Source organism: Scyliorhinus canicula, chromosome 17 (genome assembly GCF_902713615.1).
Source record: "Scyliorhinus canicula chromosome 17, sScyCan1.1, whole genome shotgun sequence".
Classification (NCBI taxonomy): Eukaryota; Metazoa; Chordata; class Chondrichthyes; order Carcharhiniformes; family Scyliorhinidae; genus Scyliorhinus; species Scyliorhinus canicula.
The window spans coordinates 121,292,328-121,309,802 of record NC_052162.1 but is presented as its reverse complement, the minus strand read 5'-3'; the positions used below and the strand labels follow the sequence as shown (position 1 = coordinate 121,309,802).

Genomic DNA, 17,475 nt, shown 5'->3' with positions numbered 1-17,475 from the left:
TATCTGAGGAACCTTGGTGAGTTACTGCAGTACACATTGTAGATGGTATGTACAGCTGCCACAGTTCACCGTTGGCGGAGGGTGTGAATATTTGTGGAATGGGGAGCAGTCAAGCAGGCTGCTTTGTTCTGGATGGTGTAGGACAGCATCTTGAGTGTTGTTGGAGCTGCACTCAATCATGCAAGTAGTGATTACTCAATTACACATCCGACTTGTGCCTTGTATATGGTGGACAGGCTTCGGGGGTCAGAAGGTCCGTTACTCGCTGTAGTCTTTGGCCTGCCCTATCACAGTATGAATATGGCTAGTCCAGTTCAGTTTCTGATCAATGGTAACTCTCAGGATGTTGGTTGTGGGGGATTCAGCGATGCTAATGCCACTGAATGTCAAGGGGCGGTTGTTAGATCCTCCTTTATAGGAGATGGTCATTGCCTAGCACTTGTGTAGCACAAATATAACTTGCCACTTATCAGCCAACATCTGGATACTGTGCAGGGAATGCTGCATTTGGACATGGACTGCTTCATTATCTGAGGAGTTACGAATGGTGCTGAACATTGTGCAGTCATCCACAAACATCCCCACTTCTCACCTCATGATAAAAGGGAGGTCATTGATGAAGCAACTAAAATAGTTGAGCCAAGGAGTGTGCCCTGAGGAACTCCTGGAGCTGAGATGATTGACCTCCAACCACCACAACCATCTTCCTTTGTGCCAGGTATGACTCCAACCAGCGGAGAGTTTTCCCCGATTCCCACTGACTCCAGTTTAGCTGGGGCTCCTTGATGCCATAGTCGGTCAAATGCTGTCTTGAAACCAAGGGCAGTCACTCACACCTCACCTCTGGCATTCAGCTCTTTTGTCCATGTTTGAACCAAGGCTGTAATGAGGTCAGGAGCTGACTGGCCCGGGTGGGACCCAAACTGAACGTCCGTGAGCAGGTTTTGCTAAGTAAGTACTGCTTGATGGCGCAGTTAATGACTCCGTCCAGCACTTTGCTGATGGTTGAGAGTGTTCCGACAGGGAAGTAATTGGTTGTGTGTGATTTGTCCTGTTTACTGTTCCCTTTAATGTCAACCATCTCCTGGGGAAACCAGCCCTTTAAATGTGAACATTAGGAAAGAGACCATCATTTTAGCCAGACAAATAAATGTGCCAAGCTGAGGGAGCAAAAGATGTCAATGTCTTTGAGAGAGAGACCTGGGCCAAGCTTTGCAGAGTCTGCACCCTCCCTGGATTCACTTCCTTTCCCTTCAGTTGCTGCAAGTCACCAATTGAAAGTCAGAATGATAAAATAAATGGAAAGGGAGAAAAGAAAGTGTTTTACTCACAGATCTTGGAGACAGGAGGAAGGTTCAGTCTGTGTGCAGCTCAAGCTCATTCAGGGTTTGGGAACAACAACTTTGCTCAGCACAAACCTCCATGTCCAGCTTCCGCATTGAGACAATGGGGGAGCTTTGATTGGCGGAGAAACAGAGTCCTTCCGGTCCTCCAATCTTCCTATTGGTCAACACCTCAGCAGTAAGGTCAGCGGCAGTGAGCTCCTCTGCACATGCGCAGCTTCCCCTTTCCTGAGACATGCGCAGTTCCGGGTCAGGGGAGGAGGAGATCATCGACGGCCGCAACTGTCAGCCGGTTGCCTGGAAACCTTGTCTCGAAGATGTGTGGAGGAAGGGAACTGTGGTTGGGGGCGGGGCTTCCGCATCTGCGCGCGCTGTGCAGAGACGTCACCGCGGAGCGGATTTATTCCTATTGGCTGATTTAGAGGACGAGTTCCTTTGTGATGTCACAATGTGGAGGTTGGACAATGAGTTTCAGACTAAAACTTTCTCCTCTGGGAGCAAATCAATGTCTCCCCCTTTCAGAAGGTCATAAGATATAGGAGCAGAGTTAGCCCATTTGGCCCATCGAGTATAATCCTTCATCCCGATTAAAAGTGTCTAATTCCTCCTTAAATTTATTCAGTGTCCCAGCTCCACCGCACTCTGGGGTAGTGAATTCCACAGATTCACAGCCCTTTGGGAGAAGCAGTTTCTCCTCAACTCTTTAGAATTTGTTACCTCTTATTTTAAATAATCTTTATTGTCACAAGTAGGCTTACATTAACACTGCAATGAAGTTACTGTGAAAAGCCCCAAGCTCCACATTTTGGTGCCTGTTCGGGCACACAGAGGGAGAATTCAGAATGTCCAAATGATCTAACAGCACGTCTTTCAGGGCTTGTGGGAGGAAACCGAAGCACCCGGTGGAATCATAGAATTTACAGTGCAGAAGGAGGGCATTCAACCCATCGAGTCTGCACCAGCCCCTGGAAAGAGCACTCCACCCAGCCCAGGCCTCCACCCCATCCCTGTAACCCACTTAACCTTTTTGGACACTAAGGGCAATTTATCATGGCCAATCCATTGTTTATCATGGCTAATCTACCTAACCTGCACATTTTTGGACTGTGGGAGGAAACCGGAGCACCTGTACAAAACCTACGCAGACACGGGGAGGACGTGCAGACTCCACACAGCCAGTGACCCAAGCCGGAATCTAACCTGGGACCCTGGAGATGTGAAGCAACTGTGCTAACGACTGTGCTACCATGCTGCCCATCTTATCCTCAGACTATTACCTCTCGTTCTAGAATGCCTGAAAGACTTGCTGTTAGGTGAATTGAACATTCTGAATTCTCCTTCTGTGTCCCCTAACATGCGTCGGAATGTGGCGACTCGGGGAGTTTCACAGTATAACTTTATTACTGTGTTGTTTTTTAAATTTAAAGTACCCAATTCAGTTTTTCCAATTAAGTTGCAATTTTGCATGGCCAATCCACCTGGACTGCACATCTTTGGGTTGTGGGGGCGAAACACACGCAAACACGGGGAGAATGTGTAAACTCCGCATGGACAGTGACCCAGATCCGGGATCGAACCTGGGACCACGGTGCCATGAGGCGGCAATGCTAACCACTGTGCCACCGTGCTGCCCCATTGCCGTGTTAATGAGAGCCTACTTCAGACAAAGAGTGATTCTGCTGTTGTTGCTGTCCCAAACCTTATTGATCCTGAAGGTTGGGACTTATTTTTGCTGATGTTAGAGACTCCTGTCACCGAGGTGGAGTTTAAAATTCTGGATTCAGGTCAAATGAACCACATTTGAATTGCACACCCTGTGTCCTGTCCTTCCTGTAATTCAGTTGTGTCTGCTGATTGCTGGGTGATCAGTGTCTCTTTAAGAACTGCTGTTTGTGATCTTTCCACATTCATTCAGGGACTCTCAGCTGAAATTATTTTACAATAAAACAGTTCACTTTCAGCATCGCACCCAAACAAATGCATTGGTGTGAAATCAACAATTCCAAGTCGGAAATCTTCCACTGATTGAAATGACATAGAATGGACATCAAATAAACATGCCATAAGGTCCACCTGGTCTGTGATGGTTTTGATGCTCCACATATCATAGAATTTACAGTGCAGAAGGAGGCCATTCGGCCCATCGAGTCTGCACTGGCTCTTGGAAAGAGCACCCTACCCAAGTTCAACACCTCCACCCTATCCCAATAGCCCAGTAACCCAGTAACCCCACCCAACATTAAGGGCAATTTTGGACACTAAGGGCAATTTATCATGGCCAATCCACCTAACCTGCGGACTGTGTGAGGAAACCGGAGCACCCGGAGGAAACCCACACACACACGGGGAGGATGTACAGACTCCGCACAGACAGTGACCCAAGCCGGAATCGAACCTGGGACCCTGGCGCCGTGAAGCCATTGTGCTATCCACAATGCTACCGTGCTGCCCTTTATGTTTCGTCCCAATCTTCTTCACCTTCACTGTCAGTCAGGGCTCAGTGGATAACACTCCTGCCTCTGAGTTCCAAAGGATATAAATTTAAGATGAATGGTGGTAGATATGGGGGGGGGGGGGGGGGGGGGATGTCAGAGATAGGTTCTTTACCCAGAGAGTAGTGGGGGCATGGAATGCACTGGCTGTGGAAGTAGTTGAGTCGGAAACATAAGGGACCTTCAAGTGGCTATTGGATAGGTACATGGATTATAGTAGAATGAGGGGGTGTAGATTAATTTGCTCTTAATCTAGGATAAAAGTTCGGCACAACATCGTGGGCCTAAGGGCCTGTTCTGTGCTGCATTTTGCTATGTTCTGGGTTCATTTCTCAATCAAAACTCATAGCTGCCCTCTAGTGCAGTGCTGAGGGAGTGCTGCTCTTTTGGAGGTGCCACCTTTCAAATGATGTGTGAAACTGTTGTCCCATTTTTCTCCTTTGGTGAATATAAAATATCCCACATCATTCGTTTTGAAGAAGAGCAGTGGAGTTAAGTAGGGTAAAACTAACCTGTCTCCGACAGTCTAAATCCAGCTCACGTTCGCTATTTGTGGGTCAATATATATCCCTCAATCAACATCATAAAAAAAGAACATTATTATCCTCCTGCTGTTTGTGGGATTTTGTTAACTGTCAATAGGTTGTAGGAAGATTACACACAAATACAGACAGGTTAAGTGAGTGGGCAACAATTTGCAGGTGGAATAGAACATAGAACATAGAACAGTACAGCACAGAACAGGCCCTTCGGCCCTCGATGTTGTGCCGAACAATGATCACCCTACTTAAACCCACGTAACCCGTATACCCGTAACCCAACAATCCCCCCATTAACCTTACACTACGGGCAATTTAGCATGGCCAATCCACCTAACCTAATATAATGCACCTAATATAATGTGGGGAAATTTGAATGTGTTCTCTTTGGCAAGAAGAATAGAGAAACACAATTCTATTTAAATGGAGAGTGATTTCAATACTCAGTGTTGAAGAGGGATCTGGGTGTCCTGGTGCAGGAATCACAAAATGTTAATATGAAGGTACATTAAGTGATTAGGAAAACAACTGAAACATTCATGTTTCCCACAAGGGAAACAAAAGTTACAGCTGTGCAGGGCCTTGGTGAGACCACATCTGCAATATTGTGCACTATTTCTTCACTTTGTTTAAAACACAAACATTTAATTGTGTTAACAGCAGTTCAGAGAAGGATCACTCGACTCATTCTCAGGATGAAGGGCTTCTCTTATGCAGAAAGGTGGAACATGTTAGGTCCGGAACCACTGGAGTTCAGAGGAAGGAGAGGTAATATTATAGAAACATTTACAATCCTCAGGTGGTTCAGTAGGGTGGAAATTAGGTGGATGTTTCCAAATATGAGAGAGACTAGAACCAGGGGACATAGTTCACCAAAATGAGATCCACCATTCAGAAGGTGATTGAGGAGAATATATTTCTCACAGAGGGTGTTTAGTCTGTGGAATTCTCTTCATCAGAGAACAGTGGGGCTGGGTCATTGAATATATTCAAGGCAGAGTTAGACAGATTATTGACAAAGGAGACAAGGGTTATGGGGGTGAGACAGGAAAGTGGAGTTGAGATCTCAGCCAGATTAGCAATGATCTTATAGAATTGGGCAGCAGGTTCAAAGAGCTAAATGGCATACTCCTGTTCCTATGTTCCTATCTTGTTTTGCCAAAATTTGCTGCCACGTTTCCAACACAACAGTGACTACATTTCAGAAAGTACATCATTGGCTGGAAAGCTCATCGAGAAATCCAGTGGCCCCGAGACATGTTATCCAAGTCCAAAGCTACGTTAGAGTATCTGACACTTAAAGGGAGATGCTATTGAAGATATTTCAGCACTGAGCTTATGTACAGTACAAATTATTAATTACACAAATGTGTTAATGAGGTGAAGTTTAACAACCAATTATGATAAAGTGGCTGACTCCAACTATTCTCCATGGAATCACCACTCTTTTTAATGACCACAATGTACTGACATCATCAAACCTAAACACGTAGAGCTTCCATACTCATCGATCCCCAAACAGGCTGAATGTGCCCGACACCCAAAGTGAGGAGTCACAGGAACAGGGTACAGAGGAGCCAAAGAGAAACCATTTGGGTCCAGAACATTGTCAATATCCTTTTACTCTGACTGTCTTTGAGCCACCACTCATTTTCTGCTTTTTATAACCATGTTCAGTTTCATTAATAAACTTTTATCAGGAAAAATATTTGATTTGTGTTGACTTTTCTTGATTAGACTGATGCACATTGATAGCGGGTAAGAAGGGTTGACAGGCTCTTTAACAGAAAGTGAGTCCCTCAAGGCAGTGTTTTTCAAACAGTTTTACTTAGTACCCATTTTTGCCAACTGGTCGATCTTTGCGACCCACATCGGCCGAAATTTGCGATCCACGTTGGCCGATCTTTGCGAGCCACGTCGGCTGATCTATGTTACTCTCAATGGCCGACCTTGGCGACCCACCACTGACCTTTAATGTGACAAATGAGCCTGCTTGGTCCTCACGATCTCACTTGCTTTGTTATTCAATGTTTCAGCCCTGATAATGACTTCAGCAGATTATTTAGGATCTCACTGCATCCATTGAAAAAAATGAAGACATTTATCCTCAAACTCGCCGGGCGCAATTCTCCGCTGCCCACGACGGGTCGGAGAATAGCGGGAGGGCCTTCCCGACATTTTTCCCGACCTCCCGCTATTCTCTCCCCCCCCCCCACCCCATGGCCGGCCCACGACACGAATCGCTGCTCGCCGTTTTTTACGGCAAACTGCGATTCTCCCCTGGCCGATGGGCCGAGTTTCCAGGCCTTTACGGCCGTTTTCACGAACACAAACACACCTGCTCTCACCGTTCGTGAAAACGGCCGCAAAGTGCCGTCCAGGACAACCATGACACCGATTGGCATGGCCGCACCACGGCCGTGCCAAGGGTGGCATGGGCCCGCGATCGGTGGGCACCGATCGTAGGCAGCGGGTCCGATACCCGCGCACTCTTTGTTCCTCCGCCGCCCCGCAGGATCAGTCCACGGGGCGGCTGAGGGGCATGACGGCTCGCGCATGCGCGGGTTTGACGCATATGCGCGGCTGACGTCATCGTGCGCGTCAGCCGCCGTGATGCTTGGCGTGCGGGCTTAGCGATGGTCGCTAAGCCCGCGATGCCATTCTTCATGGGGCCGCGCTGCTAGCCCCGACCCGGGGGGGGGGGGGGGGGAGAATCGGGTCCCGGGAGGGGGCGCGGAGGCTGCCGTGAAACACGGCCAGTTTCACGGCAGCCTTTACGACTTTCCGCATTTGCGGAGAATCGCACCCGCCATGTTTCGTCATCAAATCTCTTTGAAGTTTTGAGGGTTTTAAACTTTCATTTCCCACTGCGTCCCTGCATATGACACACTTTGAATCCTGATTTGCAGTGGGACAATAAATAACGCATACCTCAAGTAATCATCTTTTGCTGCTTTGTTCCTGTTCACAGCTTCTTCTTCATGGATTGTTCACCAGAGGCCCTGGAGCTCAAAATGGAGGAATCACTCGCGTGCTCCCAGAGTACGTGATGTCAGTGTGGCCTGCTGTCTGCCACCATGCGAGACAGAAGACTCCAGCCATTTAAAAAAAATTCTGCTCCTGGGTCAGCGCACTGTCATCAGGAGGCCGCGTTCTACCCCGCTGGGCTCCGGGCCTGCACACTGCTGAGGGCACGTATACGGGGAACAGCCGGAATTCTAAAGGCCGGTTGCACCGTTGAGCACCAATTCCCGTGATCCGGAATGCCACGGCACGACCCTCCCGATACCCGCCCAGGACCCACCCACGGGTCGTGCCGCTGGATTTGAAAATGACTGCTCCAAGGTAATTGGCAAAGGAGCCAGTCGGGTAGATGAGATTTATTTTTTGACACAGCGAGCTGTTCTGATCTGCCTGAAAGCTGATTCAATAGTATCTTTCCAAAGGGTAAACACTTGAAAGGTAAGAATTTGCAGGGCTGTGGGGAAAGAGCAGAGCAGTTGGATGAATCAGTGAGTCCTTCCAAACAGATAGCAGGGGCATGATGGGCCAAATAGTCTCCTCCCACACCCTGTGAATCTGAGCCTCCTGCTTTTGTGCAGGTTTAAAGGGACAGATTTCATTGCAGCCTCTTCCCTGAATATGTATTTAAAGAGATGGGTTTCTCTTTAGCTCTGAGTGATCCATATAACAATCGGTTGGAACCCATTTCCCAGTTAGTCCTCCAGCACCTTCCTGTCTCTCTATTAGTGCAACTCCCATGGCAGATTCCCAACTGGGGCACAGGCCCCGTTATTCTCAGCTAAATTCAGCCCCCAGCTCTGTCTCCTGGCTGTCACTGAGATGAGCAATAGAGACAGAAAGGTGCCCGAGGCTCAAATGGGAAGCCAAAACTTGTGGCTCCAAACTGAGACTTCAACATTTGTCAACCAAATCCATGTTATTTATACTGGGGTTTCTATTATTACCGTGCCACCCCTTTTCATGTTACATTGATGTACTTTAGGGAAAGTGGGTGAGAGGGAAGACAAAGGGTGGGAGTTTTAACGGGCAACTTTCCCTTTCGAACTTTGCATTGTCGATAGTGTCAGCCATGGCTCAGTGGGCAGCTCCCTCACCTCTGAATCAGAAGGTTGTGGATTCAAATCCCAGTCCAGGGACCCGAGGACAAAAATCACATCCAACATTCCTGGTCCCTGCATTGAGGGAGTGCTGCACTGTCAGAACAGCCTTCTTTCAAATAAGATGTTAAACTGAGGCCCTGTCTGCCCCTCTCAGGTGGGCGTAAAAGTTCCCACAGCCACTATTTTGAAGAAGAGCAGGGGAGTTATCCCCGGATTCCTGGTCAATATTTATCCCTCAATCAACATCACTAAAAACAGATCATCTGCTCATTATCACATTGCTGTGTGTGGGATCTTGCTGTGTGCAAATTGGCTGCTGCACATGCCACATTACAACAGTGGCTACACTTCACAGGTACTTCATTGGCTGTAAAGCACTTTGGGACGTCCTGTGGTTGTGAAAGGTGCTATAGAAATGCAACTTTTTAAATTGAAGATTTATGTTTTCTGATCTTTTTTTCTGGAACTAAATTGATCTCAGCCACCCCCAAGTTACCATTTAATAAATTCACTTTGGTTCAGACAAAGCAATTAAGGCAAAGACAGAATTCTCTTGATATTAAATTTAAAAAGTTTATTCAATGAAACTTTAAGACATTGACTTTTCCAACTTCATGTGGGTGATCAGTCTGTAGCAGCGTAACCCTCTCTGGCTCCTTCTTGACAGTAATTCTTGTGGAATTCAGCCTCGGGAGTCTGGCTCCTTCTTTGACAGTAATTTCCTTCGAACTCGGCCTCAGGAGTCTTCAGTACTTGGCCAGCAAGGAAGACCTTCGGAATCTCTACTTTTATCCGCAAAGTGACCATTACCTCCCATCAGAGTTGGGTCTGTTGTAACATGACCATTGGTCAATTTGGTCACTGGATTAATTTAATTGGATCCCCAATTACTGACACCACCTTCTCTCATTATCTCAGACAGGAATACAATAGAACTGTTTCATACTATCCCTTTACCTGATTCTATACAATCCCTTATTCAGACAGTTACAAATGTTGAGGCTAATCAGAGCTTGAAGGTCTCTCTTGCCGGTACATTTATCCTCATTGCACATTCTTTACATACACAACAATTAAGCTTTTACGTTTTTATAGCAAATAAAACCCAGTCTTTCACTATAACTACTGATTCATTATTGATTATTTAATTGTCACTCAATTAAGGCTCAATACTTAATCCGTCATCTGTTACTGACTGGCAGCTCAATAATACAGTAATCTTTAATTAATACATTTGGTTAATACAATATCTACTGGTTGAAAAAGACTGTTTTATGGAAGACAATTACTTTCTTTCTTACTAACTTTGATTGGATTGAACAATTAGTCTTAGACTTGAGCCAGACTTTGGCAGGATATGATACCCTGTAGCTTTACAAAATTCTGGAACAATTTGTTACTTTAAACTATTTCGCCTCATTCAGCAGTTTTGAGAAACAGTTTGGTTTATACAGAATGAATTTTTAAAATAAAGGTCCAGTCAGGTTTCAGAGTTTAACTTGACTTCCTTAACCTTGTTACTTATAACAGTGAAGATGACGAGTGATTAATTATAAAAAAAGAAATATTATTAATGAGGCATACCCAGAATTTCAAACATTACAACAGTGACTACACTTCAAAAGTACTTCAAAGGCTGTAAAAAGCTTTAGGAGATTGTGTGGTCATGAAAGGTGTTATAGAAATAGATATAGAATGCCTTGAGTGCAGAAGACCATTCAGCCCATCGAGTCGGCACCAACCCTTCAAAAGAGCACTCTACCCATATCCACTCACCCGTAACCCCATAACTTAACCTGCACATCCCTGGATACTGAGGGGCAATTTATCAGGGCTAATCCCACTAACCCATACATCTTAGGGCTGTGGGAGGAAACCAGGGCACTCAGTGGAAACCCACTCAGACACAGGGAGAACGTACAAACCCCACACAGACAGTGACCAAGGCCAGAATTGAATATGGGTCCCCTGGTGCTGTGAGGCAACAGTGCTAACTACTATGCCATTGTGCCGCTCAAATAAATGTAATTTATTTTTAGAACTAGTTTCCAAACTTGGATATATCACACTCGGTCCACTCACCAAGATCACTCATAAAGACTGAGACTTGATTTTATGTAACAACCATGTCTTTCACTGCATTTCAAATACCGTGTGAAAATCCAAACACAGTATCTCATGAAAGTATTTGATTTAAAACAGAATGACTTGTTGTGATTTGGGATTCACTGCCTGACAAAGGTGCAGGAAGTAAATTCTACTGTAACTTTCAAAAGGGAACTGGACAGATTCTGCAGGAAAATAAACTTGCAGGGTGATGGGACCAATTAGATTGTTCATTCAAAGAGCTAGCATGGGAATGGTGGGCTTAATGGCCTCCTTCTTTGCCCTTTGATTCTTGTTAACATTTGAAGAAAATCTTAGACTTGAACCAGAGTTTGGCTGTATTTGGGAAATACCTGAAATCCACTTCCTACCAGGGGGTAGAAGCGGAGATGATGGAATGTTTCCAAAGGGAAATTGGATGGGCTTTTGAGGGAAAAAAACCAACAGGGATACGGGAATAGAACAGGGCAATCATTTGATCTATAGAAATCTACAATTTGTGCATCATTGGAATTCCCTACCCCAGAGGGCTGTGGGAGTTCAGTCATTGAGTGTGCTTAAAGCAGAGACTGACAGATTTCTAAATCCCAATAACACAAAGGGACATGGGGATAGTGTGGGGAAAAAGGCATTGAAGTGGATGATCAGCCATGATCGTATTGAATGGTGGAGCAGGCTCAACGGGCTGAATGGCCAAATCCTGCTCCTATGATCCTATTATACAAAGATAGGGAGGAAAGTAAATTGTGAAGAGGACATAATGAGGTTACAAAGGGATACAGATAGGTTACATGAATAGGAAAAGATCTGTAAAATCTAGTATTATGTGGCAAAATGTGACATTGTCCATTTTGGCACAAAGAATAAAAAAGCTTCTTATCTAAATGGTGAGAGATTGCAGAGCTCTGAGACTCAGAGGGATCTGGGTGTCCAAGAGCATGAATCACAAAAGGCGAGTTTACAGGTACAGCAAGTAATTAGGAAAGCTAATAGAATGTTATTGTTTATTGTGAGGGGAATTGAATACAAAAGTAGGGAGGTTATGCTTCAATTATACAGGACATTGGTGAGACCACATCTGGAGCACTGTGTACAGTATTGCTCTCATTTAAGGAATGATGTCAATGTGGTGGAAGCAGTTCAGAGAAGGTTTACTGGAAGGTTTACCTGGAATTGGAGGCTGGTCTTATGAGGAATGATTGGACAGGCTGGGCTTGTGTCCGATGGAGTTTAGGTGACTTGATTGAACCGTATAAGATCCTGAGGGGCCTTGACAGGCTGGATGTGGAAAGGATGTTTCCCCTTGTGGAAGAATCTAGAAATGGAGTCACTTTAAAAGTAATAGCTTGCCCGGTTAAGGCAGAGGAGAACTTTTTCTCTCCGAGGGTTGCGAGTCTTTGGAACTCTCTTCCTCAAAGGGCAGTGGAAGCAGAGTTGTGAATATTTTTTAGGGAGAGCTGGATAGATTCTTGCCAAGCAAGGGGGTGAAAGGTTAATGGGAATGGTGGGCTTAATGGCCTCCTTCTTTGCCCTTTGATTCTCATTTACATTTGAAGAAATGGTTAATCCCAGAGCTGAAGGGGTTGGATTATGAGGAGAGGTTGAGTAGACTGGGACTGTACTCGTTGGAATTTAGAAGGATGAGGGGGGATCTTATAGAAACATTAAAAATTATGCAGGCAATAGATAGGATAGATGTGGGCAGGTTGTTTCCACTGCCGGGTGAAAGCAGAACTAGGAGGCATAGCCTCAATATAAGGGGAAGTAGATTTAGAACTGAGTTTAGGAGGAACTTCTTCACCCAAAGGGTTGTGAATCTATGGAATTCCTTGCCCAGTGAAGCAGTTGAGGCTCCTTCATTACATGTTTTTAAGGTAAAGATAGATAGTTTTTTGAAGAATAAAGGGATTAAGGGTTCTGGTGTTCAGGCCGGAAAGTGGACCTGAGTCCACAAAAGATCAGCCATGATCTCATTGAATGGCGGAGCAGGCTCGAGGGGCCAGATGGCCTACTCCTAGTTCTTATGTTCTTATGTTCTAAAATGTGGTTTTGAGGTTATAATCAGATCAGCCGTGAACTTATTGAATGGTGGAGCAGGCTCAGGGGGCCGAGTGGCTTTACTCCTGCTCCTAATTCGTACATTATCACATCCTTTATAATAGATTGTAGCATTTTCTCTCCGACGGATGTCTGTGACTGAAGGGTCTGTGATTCTCCATTTTCTCTCTCTCTGCTTAAATAGTGGGGTTACATTTACCGCCATCCAATCTGCAGGAACTATTCCAGAATCTATAGAATTTTGAAAGATGATCACCAATGTATCCACAATCTCGACAGCCACCTCTTTCAACACTCTGGGATATTGAGCATCAGCTTTTGGGGATTTATTAACTTTCAACCACATTAATTTCTCCAGTGCTAATTTTAAACTAATACTAATCTCTTTCAGTCCCTCGTGCTCACTGATCCCCTTCAATTTCCTGTATCTTTCGCCGTGAAGACAGACACACATTGTTTAGTTTCTCTGCCATTTCCTTATTCCCCATTATAAACTCTCCTGTCTCTGCCTGGAATGGACCCACATTGGTCTTTATTAATCTTTTCCTTTTCACATTTCCATAGGAAATTTTCCAGTCAGTTTTTATGTTTCTCGCCAGTTTTCTCTTGATCAGTTTATTGATCCTTCTTTGCTGAATTCTAAAACAAGTTCCCAATCCTTAAGCTTACACTCATTTTGGCCATTTTATGAGCCTCTTCCTTTGATCTAATGAATCTTTAATATTTCTTGTTCGCCACGTTTGCATCACTTTTTTCCTGTCTGAGATTCCCTGAGACGGAAAGAGAAGAGAGAATGAAATGCAGCCCCGGATGTAATTGAAGCAGAAACAATAACAGCAGAATCCATCACTGTGATCAATTGTGAACTTGTTGGTGTCTTTGCAGGGACGAGGAAACACAGAATCCCTTCCCACACTGAGAGGTGAACGGCCTCTCCCCAGTGTGAACTCGCTGGTGTCTCCGCAGGTTGGATGAATCACTGAATCCCTTCCCACACTGAGAGCAGGTGAACGGTTTCTCCCCAGTGTGAACTCGCTGATGTTTCTTTAGGCTGGATGAGTCCGTGAATCCCTTCCCACACTGAGAGCAGATGAACGGTTTCTCCCCAGTGTGAATTCGTTGGTGTACCATCAGGCTGGATAACTCAGTGAATCCCTTCCCACACGGAGTGCAGGTGAACGGCTTCTCCCCAGTGTGAACTCGCTGGTGTCTCTGTAGGTTGGATAACTCAGTGAATCCCTTCCCACACGGAGTGCAGGTGAACGGCTTCTCCCCAGTGTGAACTCGCTGGTGTCTCTGTAGGTTGGATAAGTAAGTGAATCCCTTCCCACACTGAGAGCAGGTTAACGGCTTCTCCCCAGTGTGAATGCGCTGGTGTGTCTGCAGGCGGGATAACTGAGTGAATCCCTTCTCACACACAGAGCAGGTGAATGGCTTCTGATTGTGAACAAGTTGGTGTCTTCGCAGGTTGGTTAAGTCATTGTATCCCTTCTCACACTGAGAGCAGGTGTGCGGTTTCTCTGCAGCATGAACAAACTTGTGTCTCCACAGGGTGGATAAGTCAGTGAATCCCTTCTCACACTGAGAGCAGGTGAACGGTTTCTCCCCAGTGTGAACTCGCTGATGTTTCTTTAGGCTGGATGAGTCCGTGAATCCCTTCCCACACTGAGAGCAGATGAACGGTTTCTCCCCAGTGTGAATTCGTTGGTGTACCATCAGGCTGGATAACTCAGTGAATCCCTTCCCACACGGAGTGCAGGTGAACGGCTTCTCCCCAGTGTGAACTCGCTGGTGTCTCTGTAGGTTGGATAACTCAGTGAATCCCTTCCCACACGGAGTGCAGGTGAACGGCTTCTCCCCAGTGTGAACTCGCTGGTGTCTCTGTAGGTTGGATAAGTAAGTGAATCCCTTCCCACACTGAGAGCAGGTTAACGGCTTCTCCCCAGTGTGAATGCGCTGGTGTGTCTGCAGGCGGGATAACTGAGTGAATCCCTTCTCACACACAGAGCAGGTGAATGGCTTCTGATTGTGAACAAGTTGGTGTCTTCGCAGGTTGGTTAAGTCATTGTATCCCTTCTCACACTGAGAGCACGTGTACGGCTTCTCTGCAGCATGAACAAACCTGTGTCTTCGCAGTTTGGACATGTTAGTGAATCCCTTCTCACACTGAGAGCAGGTGAATGGCCTCTCCCCTGTGTGAACTCGCTGGTGTGTCTGCAGGTTGATTAACCGACTGAATCCCTTCCCACAGTCAGAGCAGGTGAACGGCCTCTCTCCAGTGTGAATTCGCTGATGTAAATTCAGGCGAGATAACTCAATGAATCCCATTCCACACTGAGAGCAGGTGAATGGCCTCTCCGCAGTGTGAATTTGCTGATGTAAATTCAGGTGGGATAACTGAGTGAATCTTTTCTCACACTGAGAGCAGGTGAATGGCCTTTCCCCTGTGTGAATGCGTCGATGAGTCTCCAGCTCTGATGGGAATCTGAATCCCTTCCCACAGTCCCCACATTTCCACCTTTTATCCATATTTTGGGTCTCCTCGAGTCTCTCCAGGTTGGACTATCAGTTGAAGCCTTGACCACACACAGAACACGTGTACAGTCCCTCCCCGCTGTGAATGGTGCAATGTTTTTTTCAGGCTGTGTAACTGGTTAAAGCTCTTTCCACAGTCAGTGCTCTGGGACACTCTCACTCAGGTGTGTGTGTCTTGGTGCTTTTCCAGTCACAATGACGTTTAAAATCTTTTAAAGCCAACAGGTTGGGCAAACATTATTCCTTCTAGATAATGGCCGATGAATCGAGTGACTGTCAGAACTAGACGTGATGTTTGAGATTGCTGTCTGTAAATCCTATCGTTTTAACAGCCTGTAAAATGAGTTAACAAAAGACATCACAGTCAGTACAGGATAGAAATTCAGAACAGATTATTTTAATTTCTCAGGAACATCCTTTCCTCTCTTGTTGCCCAAAAGCTGTAAATCTCCATCCCACACACTCTCCCTCCATTCTCACTCTGCTGTATCTAATATTCACCCTCCCAATTCTCCTGAAGGTGCTGATTCAGGCTGATTGACAGGTCCCTGCTCACTGCTTCCTGTCCTGGACACAGATCATAACAAACAGAAGCTGCAGTCAGAGATTCAGCCCATCGAGCCTTCTCAACCATTTAATGGGATCATTGGCCGATCTACGTCAGCACCATTTTCCTACACTATGCCCCATATCCCTCGATATGTTCAATATTGAGAAACATGTCAATCTGTCTTGAAAATACAATCCTCTGGGGTAGAGAATGCCAAAGCTTCACTACAATGTCTTTAAATTCATTGAAGATCCCGGCCCCATGTCACTGTCCATGTGGAGTCTGCACATTCTCTCCGTGTCTGCATGGGTCTCACCCCCACAACGTAAAACGATGTGCAGGGTTGGTGAATTGGCCATGCTAAATTGCCCCTTAATTGGAAAAAAAAAATTGGGTACTCTAATTTTACTTTTAAAAAATGAATTTACTGGATTTGGGCGTCGCTGGTTAGGTGAGTATTTGTTGCCCATCCCGAGTTGCCGTTCAGAAAGTGGTGGTAAGTGGTCTCCTTGCACACCCACTGTGCTGTTCGGGAGGGAGTTCCAGGATGTTGCCCCAGTGACAGTGAAGGAACGGCGATATATTTCCAAGTCGGTCTGGTGAGTGACTTGGAAGGGAACCTCCAGGTGGTGGGGTTCCCAGGTATCTGCTGCTCTTGTCCTAGATGGCAGTGGTCGCTTTGCTGAGCACCTTCGGTGTGTGCGCATTCAGGACCCTGACCTTCCCGTCTTCAATTAAGGGACAATTTTACCGTGCCGATCCTCCTACACTACACATCTTTGGGTTGTAGGGGCCAACGCCAAGCAGACATGGGGAAAATGTGCAGACTCCACATGGACAGTGACTCAGAGCCGGGATTGAACCGGGACCTCGGCGTCGTGAGGCAGCAGAGATTAACCACTGTGCCACCATGCTGTCCCTGCTTGCCATTTTAACACAAGACCCTGCTCCATCAGGGGCAGCAAAGTAGCACAGTTGTTAGCCCAGTTGCTTCACAGCTCCAGGGTCCCAGGTTCGATTCGTGGCTTGGTTCACTGCCTGTGTGGAGTCAGCATATCCTCCCCCCGTCTGCATGGGTTTCCTCCGGGTGCTCCGGTTTCCTCCTACAGTCCAAAGATGTGCAAGTTAGGTGGATTGGCCATTATAAATTGCCCTTTGTGTGCAAAAAGTTTAGGGGAGATTACTGTGTTACGGGGATGAGGTGGACTTAAGTAGGATGCTCTTTCCAAGGGCCGGTGCAGACTCAATGGGCCAATTGGCCTCCTTCTGCACTGTAAATTTAGTGAATCCCTTTAGCCAAATAAATGTATCAAGCTGAGGGAGCAAAGGACGTCAATGTCTTTAAGATGTGGAGATGCCGGCGTTGGACTGGGGTGAGCACAGTAAGAAGTCTTACAACACCAGGTTAAAGTCCAACAGGTTTGTTTCAAACTCGAGCTTTCGGAGCACGGCTTCAGGTGAAGAAGGAGCCGTGCTCCGAAAGCTCGTGTTTGAAACAAACCTGTTGGACTTTAACCTGGTGTTGTAAGACTTCTTACTATGTCTTTAAGAGAGAGAGAGACCTGGGCCAAGCTTTGCAGAGTCTGCACCCTCCCTGAATTCACTTCCTTTCCCTTCAGTTGCTGCAAGTGACCAATTGAAGGTGAGAATGAGAAAAGAAATGGAAAGGGGGAGAAAAGAAAGTGTTTTACTCACAGATGTTGGGCACAGCAGGATGTTTCAGTCTGT

The 17,475-nt window shown here is 46.1% G+C and overlaps 3 protein-coding genes across 3 annotated transcripts in view; 1 reads left to right on the top strand and 2 right to left on the bottom strand.

The window, feature by feature from the left end:
• The window catches only part of LOC119951844 (josephin-2-like), a 27,016-nt gene extending 25,568 nt beyond the window's left edge, over window positions 1-1,448 (bottom strand). Inside the window, exon 1 of the mRNA XM_038775224.1 lies at window positions 1,332-1,448. The gene's annotated coding sequence lies outside the window, so the exon portion shown is untranslated. The remainder of the gene's footprint in view (window positions 1-1,331) is intronic.
• LOC119951768 (zinc finger protein 721-like) overlaps window positions 1-17,475 on the top strand; it is a 290,874-nt gene that overhangs the window by 124,531 nt on the left and 148,868 nt on the right. The window lies entirely within an intron of this gene.
• Window positions 1-17,475, bottom strand: part of LOC119951776 (zinc finger protein 91-like) — a 21,897-nt gene extending 4,422 nt beyond the window's left edge. The window contains exons 1-2 of the mRNA XM_038775124.1: window positions 17,443-17,475; window positions 13,600-15,530 (exon numbers count right to left, since the gene is read on the bottom strand). Of these exons, the coding sequence (XP_038631052.1) occupies window positions 13,600-15,191 (1,592 nt within the window). The 5' untranslated portion in view covers window positions 15,192-15,530; window positions 17,443-17,475. The remainder of the gene's footprint in view (window positions 1-13,599; window positions 15,531-17,442) is intronic.